Source organism: Eretmochelys imbricata, unplaced genomic scaffold (assembly GCF_965152235.1).
Source record: "Eretmochelys imbricata isolate rEreImb1 unplaced genomic scaffold, rEreImb1.hap1 Scaffold_40, whole genome shotgun sequence".
NCBI lineage: Eukaryota > Metazoa > Chordata > Testudines > Cheloniidae > Eretmochelys > Eretmochelys imbricata.
The window spans coordinates 80058-86995 of record NW_027554352.1 but is presented as its reverse complement, the minus strand read 5'-3'; the positions used below and the strand labels follow the sequence as shown (position 1 = coordinate 86995).

General features: G+C 68.4%; 1 protein-coding gene and 1 long non-coding RNA gene across 2 annotated transcripts; one reads left to right on the top strand and one right to left on the bottom strand.

Annotated features, from left to right (window-relative positions):
- Positions 1–7: 7 nt before the first annotated feature.
- Positions 8–3087, bottom strand: LOC144258838 (uncharacterized). Its single transcript, XR_013344797.1, has 2 exons — positions 3030–3087; positions 8–388 (listed from the first exon to the last, which is right to left on the bottom strand). It is a non-coding gene; the product is annotated as an uncharacterized LOC144258838 (long non-coding RNA).
- Positions 592–4338, top strand: CTDNEP1 (CTD nuclear envelope phosphatase 1). The gene is made up of 4 exons (XM_077806956.1): positions 592–1049; positions 1521–1632; positions 3129–3213; positions 3901–4338. The coding sequence occupies exons 1-4, from the start codon at positions 774–776 to the stop codon at positions 3959–3961; spliced, it is 534 nt and encodes a 177-aa protein (XP_077663082.1). The 5' UTR covers positions 592–773; the 3' UTR covers positions 3962–4338.
- Positions 4339–6938: the final 2600 nt, after the last annotated feature.

The following is a 6938-nucleotide window of genomic DNA, read 5'->3' as shown; positions in this document are numbered from 1 at the left end:
TACATCATGAAGTTCCCAAGCTGTATTAAGTCACCGTTCAGCTGTAAGCTTTTGAAATGCTTTGTCCAGTGGTACGAAGGTTTCAGAGTTACAAACGACCGTCCTTCCCGAGGGATTCGTAACGCTTGAGGCTCTGCCGTAGCTAATACCTGTCCAACAGCTGTGGGTCAGTCCTCTCCTGACAGGGGGTTTCCCGGACTCGCAGTGTGTTTCAGTAACAGACATGCAGTAAAATCTCATCGCTCCTTAGGCTGCGTTGATGCGCATGGTTTAACGGGACGGTGATAGTCAGCAGATTATGGCTTTTCAAATGACACCTCGCTGTCGCTGGGTGTTGGCCGGGGGGCCGCATGCGCAGGTAGAGGGGTCCTTCCCCGAAGAGATCCGTCTAGACCAAGCGTGGGAGAGGAAACTGAGGCACAGAGGGGAAGGGACTTGCCCAAGCAGGCCGGTGGCAGAGCCAAGGGATGAAACCCAGGAGTCCTGGCTCCCAGCCCCACCCCCCCAACCATCAGATCCCACTGTCTTCCCAGAGCCGGGGAGAGAACCCAGGAGTCCAGGCTCCCAGCCCCCGGCTCTAACCACTAGACCCCACTCCCTTCCCAGAGCCGGGGAGAGACCCCAGGAGTCCAGGCTCCCAGGCCCTCCCCGCTCTAATCACTAGACCCCATTCCCTTCCCAGAGCTGGGGAGAGAACCCAGGAGTCCTGGCTCCCAGCCCCCCCCCCGGCTCTAAGCACTAGACCCCACTGCCCTCCCTAGAACTGGACCTCCATGACCATACATGCGTGCTCAAAGACACTGCCATTCACCCTGCTCTCTCGGGGGCCCATGGGGGTCACTAGCTGGCAGTCCCCCCCCATCCCCCCGGGAGGAGGCGGAGGTCTCCGTCCCGCCCTGATTTCCTCTCCCTCCCTTCCCCCCCACGCCCAGGTGAGCCAGTGGTACGAGCTGGTGGTGTTCACGGCCAGCATGGAGATCTACGGCTCCGCGGTGGCGGACAAGCTGGACAACAACAGGAGTATCCTCAAGAGAAGGTATTACCGGCAGGTGAGTGGGGGGCGGGGCGTGGGGCAGGGGGGGAGTAGGATGGGGAAGGAGGGGAGAGGCTTGGGGGCAGTGGGGGGCGGGGCTTTGGAGAGCAGAGTGGGGGAGGGGCTTAGAGAAAGCAGGGTTGGGGAGCTTAGGGGGATCAGGGTGGAGGGGCTGGGAGAGAGGTGGGCTGGGGGCGGAGCTTAGAGGGGGCTGGGGGCGGGGCTTTGGACAGACGAGCTGGTGGGTGATGGACCAGGAGCTCGAGAAGGGGGTGGGGCTTCAATTGCATGCTGGGTGGCAGCTGGGGTGCCCCTGCGTTCCCTCCCCCCCCCGGATGCTGGGGTCTCACCGGCTGGGTGGGGTGCTCCCCCTCTCTGAGCACGGCCCCGGGGGCCCGGCTACGGGGTGGGAGGCGTGTGGGGCATTGGGGGGCACCCCAGGGCTTTGCAGCTACTCACCCCCCCCCCTTGCCTGTCCCCCCTCCAGCACTGCACTTTGGAGCTGGGCAGCTACATTAAGGACCTGGCGGTGGTGCACAGCGACCTGTCGAGTGTCGTCATCCTGGACAACTCGCCGGGTGCCTACCGGAGCCATCCAGGTATGAGCCAGAGCCCCCCCGCCCCCCCCCCCCCGGGGCCGGGAGAGAACCCAGGAGTCCTGGCTTCCAGCCCCCCACTCCCTGCCCAGGACCTGGAGAGAACCCAGGAGTCCTGGCTTCCAGCCCCCCACTCCCTGCCCAGGACCAGGAGAGAACCCAGGAGTCCTGGCTTCCACCCCCCACGCTAACAACCAGCGCCCCACTCCCTGCCCAGGACCAGGAGACAACCCAGGAGTCCTGGCTTCCACCCCCCACGCTAACAACCAGCGCCCCACTCCCTGCCCAGGACCAGGGGAGAACCCAGGAGTCCTGGCTTCCACCCCCCGCGCTAACAACCAGCCCCCCACTCCCTGCCTAGGACCAGGAGACAACCCAGGAGTCCTGGCTCTGAGCCCCCACTCACCCCCGCCCGGGGCCGGGAGAGAACCCAGGAGTCCTGGTTCCCGGCCCCCACTCCCCCCCGCTCGGGGCCGGGAGAGAACCCAGGAGTCCTGGCTCCCGGCCCCCACTCCCCCCCGCCCGGGGCCGGGAGAGAACCCAGGAGTCCTGGCTCCCGGCCCCCACTCCCCCCCGCCCGGGGCCGGGAGAGAACCCAGGAGTCCTGGCTCCCGGCCCCCACTCCCCCCGCCGCCCGGGGGCCGGGAGAGAACCCAGGAGTCCTGGCTCCCGGCCCCCACTCCCCCCCGCCCGGGGCCGGGAGAGAACCCAGGAGTCCTGGCTCCCGGCCCCCACTCCCCCCCGCCCGGGGCCGGGAGAGAACCCAGGAGTCCTGGCTCCCGGCCCCCCACTCCCCCCCGCCCGGGGCCGGGAGAGAACCCAGGAGTCCTGGCTCCCGGCCCCCACTCCCCCCCGCCCGGGGCCGGGAGAGAACCCAGGAGTCCTGGCTCCCGGCCCCCCACTCCCCCCCGCCCGGGGCCGGGAGAGAACCCAGGAGTCCTGGCTCCCGGCCCCCACTCCCCCCCGCCCGGGGCCGGGAGAGAACCCCAGGAGTCCTGGCTCCCGGCCCCCACTCCCCCGCGCCCGGGGCCGGGAGAGAACCCAGGAGTCCTGCCTCCCGGCCCCCACTCCCCCCCGCCCGGGGCCGGGGAGAGAACCCAGGAGTCCTGCCTCCCGGCCCCCACTGCCCCCCCCGCCCGGGGCCGCGAGACAACCCAGGCGTCCTGGCTCCCAGCCCTCCCTGCTCTAACCCAGCAGCCCCCCACCCACGCCTCTCCAGGAGGGGTGTTGCCCTTCTCCCGATTGCGGGAGGGTCTCTCCTCCCCACCCCCGTCCCATGTCCTGACTGAGGGGGAAGTGGCTCCTCCCAAATGGACCATGAGCCACAGAGCCCCCTCCGGGGTTGTGCTGGGACCCGGGGGGGGGGGCGGGGGGGCTGCATGTGGGTGTGTGGTACTGACCTGGACTCTGGGGGGGCGCGGGGGGGAACGTACACCTCCCCTTCTGCAGTTGGCCGGCGCCGCCCCTTTAAGAGGTGTCCGTCTGTCCCTGTCTCCTAGACAACGCCATCCCCATCAAGTCGTGGTTCAGCGACCCCAGCGACACCGCCCTGCTCAACCTGCTGCCCATGCTGGACGCCTTGAGGTACCCGCCGCCGGGGGGCCAGGACGCCTGGGTTCTCGCCCCACCGCCACGAGGGGGGTGGGGGCTGGTGGGTTAGAGCAGGGGGGACTGGGAGCCAGAACTCCTGGGTTCTCTCCCTGGCTCTGGGAGGGTAGCGGGAGCTAGGGATTAGAGCAGAGGGGGGGTGCTGGGAGCCAGGACGCCTGGGTCCCCGCCCTGGCTCCGCTTAACAGCCTGCACTGCTCTGCGTTGGGTGCCATCGGTGACCATGCCAAAGGCCTGAGATCCAAGCGGTCGCAGGCTGACCCGTATCCAGTAGCCCCCCGACCTGCGCTGCAGAGCCCAGGCTGGATGAGCAGGATGCTCCGGTGTCGGGCTGAGCCCCGAATCCCTGCCGGGCGCCCTCCTTCCTGGGGTGGCGTCTCCGCCTGCCTGGGTTACGACCCATTCGTGGCCCGACCCTCCAGGAACGTTTTTTTCCAGCCCCATTAGGGTTTTGGCCTTCACAACATCCTGTGGCAAGGAGTTCCACAGGTGAATTATTAGGCCGAGATCCAGCGAGGGGATCCTTTGACACTGGACACGGTCCCTGTACTCTGTGCCAGTACCTAGGGGTGACTAGGTCAAAGGGGGCTGGTTAATTAGAGCAGGAGGGCTGGGATTCAGGACTCCTGGGTTCTCTTCTAATGCTTCCTTTCCCCTCCTCAGGTTCACAGCAGACGTGCGGTCGGTGCTGAGCCGGAACCTCCATCAGCACCGCCTCTGGTGACGTCAGCACCTCCTTTCTTCGGGCGTGGGCCCCTGACCTCCGCTGTATCCCACCGCTGCCACCACCACTTCTCCCCTCCCCCGCGACATGGACTCCGCCCCCGGCTTTGTGGACTCTGGAGAAGAGCAGAGGCGGGGGCGAGGGGTGTTTATAAAACACCGAACCCCGCCCCCCCCCATTCCCCACCGACAAACGACTCCCCCCCCCACCTCCTGGGGACTGACTGGGCGGGCGGAGCTTACCCGGCAGCTGGACAAAGAAAGGGGGTGTGAAACTCTGTGGCGCGCGGATGGACGTGTCTCATCAGGCTGGGGGCTGGTTTTACAAGACCCCCCCCCGCCCCCCTTGGCCTTGTACAAAGACCTCGTTTTTTTTTCTTTTCGTTTCCTTTTTCGTTCCGTTCTTCCTTCTCCTTCGCGCCCCCCCCCCGGGGCGGAACGGGAGGCTAGCAACCTGGAGCCGCTTGATATATGGGGGGGGGGCTTGGGTCTCGGATCCGGACCCAAGGGACGACCCTTCGCTGGTTTCTCAGACGCGGGTGGGGGGGGGAGGAAAACCCAGGAGACAAATTATAGCCGCTAAGCAAGGCCAGAACCGGTGCTGTGTTCAGAGAGTTCTTACTGGGGGGGGGGGTTCACTGCCCCCCCCCCAAGCCCGTTCCAGATGTTCAACAGCTGGAGTCTTGTGCAGGGAGAGGGAAGGATGCGGGCCCTGCCTCAGGGTGGGGGGGGGGGAGTGGGGGCTGGTGGGTTAGAGCAGGGCGGTCTGGGAGCCCGGACTCCTGGGTTCTCTCCTTGGCTCTGGGAGGGGCGGTGCTGGGGACGCAGGTGAGTGCTGGGGAAGCTGCAGCCGGGGGGGGGGGGGGCGGGGGACTGCTAGGGGTCAGTGCCCAGTTGGTTCACAAGCGGCAGGCCTCCGTGCCTCAGTTTCCCCAGCTGCCAGAGGCACAGAGCTCCTGTGCCCCCAGGCCTGGGTTGTCTGCGGTTCTCGCCAGGCGGGGCGCCGGGAGAGGGTTTGAGGGCCCCCTTCAGTGGGGGGCCTGTCGTGAGGGGTAAAGCGGGGTTCAAGGATCAGCTGAGCACACGGCTGCACCATCAGCCCCCCCCCTGCGGCAGGATGGAACCCAGGCGTTCTGGCTCCTAGCCTCCCATTCGGGGTGAGATGGGGGCACCGCCCCCCCTTCTGGGCTGTGGGGTAACAGGGGACCTCTCGCCTGCTGGAGATGGTGTAGCCTGAGCGGGCGGAAGGTCAATCCAGGCAGAGTGGGTGCTGTGGGGTGAGGGGCGCCCTTCCCTGGCAGGCAGTGGGGGTGCTGGGGGGGCAGGGAGTGGGCTGGGGGGCTCAGCAGGGGGCGCTCTCCCCTGACAGGTGGGGCTGGCCCCTGGGGGGCAGGGCACGGCACGTTCCATTTTTCATTTGAAGGGTAAAATATCCCCCCCCCGAGGAAGTGGCAAAATACCCCGGTACTTTCCTGGGCCCAGGGGAACTCTGCGGTCGGAGCCAGGTTCTGGTTTCAGGCACTTCCTGCCCTTCCCCACCACCGCCAGCGAGCAGTGCATCATGGGAACCTCCCTTGGCAGGAGCTGTGGGGGGCAGAACTGTTCCTTGGAGGAGCTGCACCTCAGGGCCGGGCGAGGGGTCACCGGCCGCCCCGCCCCAGAGGTGGCCGCATCTCGGCGCTGGGCGAGGGGTCCCCGGATCACCGGCCGCCCCGCCCCAGAGGTGGCCGCATCTCGGCACTGGGCGAGGGGTCCCTGTGTCACCGGCCGCCCCGCCCCAGAGGTGGGCGCATCTCGGCGCTGGGCGAGGGGTCCCCGGGTCACCGGCCGCCCCGCCCCAGAGGTGGGCGCATCTCGGCGCTGGGCGAGGGGTCCCCGGGTCACTGGCCGCCCCGTCCCAGAGGTGGCCGCATCTCGGCACTGGGTGAGGGGTCCCTGTGTCACCGGCTGCCCCGCCCCAGAGGTGGCCGCATCTCGGCGCTGGGCGAGGGGTCCCCGGGTCACCGGCCGCCCCGCCCCAGAGGTGGCCGCATCTCGGCGCTGGGCGAGGGGTCCCTGTGTCACCGGCCGCCCCGCCCCAGAGGTGGCCGCATCTCGGCGCTGGGCGAGGGGTCCCTGTGTCACCGGCCGCCCCGCCCCAGAGGTGGCCGCATCTCGGCGCTGGGCGAGGGGTCCCCGGGTCACCGGCCGCCCCGCCCCACAGGTGGCCGCATCTCGGCGCTGGGCGAGGGGTCCCTGTGTCACCGGCCGCCCCGCCCCAGAGGTGGCCGCATCTCGGCGCTGGGCGAGGGGTCCCTGTGTCACCGGCCGCCCCGCCCCAGAGGTGGCCGCATCTCGGCGCTGGGCGAGGGGTCCCCGGGTCACCGGCCGCCCCGCCCCAGAGGTGGGCGCATCTCAGGGCCAGGCGAGGGGTCACCGGCCACCCTGCTCCTGGCCCCCCGCTCCGACCCACCAGCCACTACTCCCCTCCCAGAGCCAGGGAGCGAACCCAGGAGTCCGGGCACCCAGCCCCCCTGCTCTGACCCACCAGCCCCCCACTCCCTTCCCAGAACCAGGGAGCGAACCCAGGAGTCCGGGCTCCCAGCCCCCGTCCCCCGCTCTGACGGCGATTGCGTCCTTCCCCCCCCCCCCCCCCGGCTGTTCCACTTCCCTCCCTTTGGTCTCTGCTGCCCGCAATGGTTTCACCCAGCTCCCTGTACCCCCCCCCTTCTCGTTTGGTTTCTTCCACAATGTACCCCCCCTCTTTGTCCCCCTTTACATGGTTCCTCCCTTCGGCTTGGTCTCCCCCACCCATTGGTCTGTTTCCCTCCCACGCCATACCCCTGCCGCACGTGACAGCGCCCTGTTTATCGGCCTCCTCCCGGCCGGATCTTCTTCCCGGCGGGCACGTGACCAGTCTCCTTCCGTGACGTCAGTCACATGATCGTGATTCACTCACCCTGCGCTTCCGCGGCATCCTTCCGCCGGCCTTCTCTGGC

Coding starts and splice junctions, on each gene's coding strand:
- CTDNEP1 (XM_077806956.1), top strand. CDS start 774: ATGACCATACATGCGTGCTCAAAGACACTGCCATTCACCCTGCTCTCT. Junction 1,050..1,520: donor AGAGAAGGTATTACCGGCAG/GTGAGTGGGGGG, acceptor TCCCCCCTCCAG/CACTGCACTTTGGAGCTGGG. Junction 3,214..3,900: donor CCCATGCTGGACGCCTTGAG/GTACCCGCCGCC, acceptor TCCCCTCCTCAG/GTTCACAGCAGACGTGCGGT.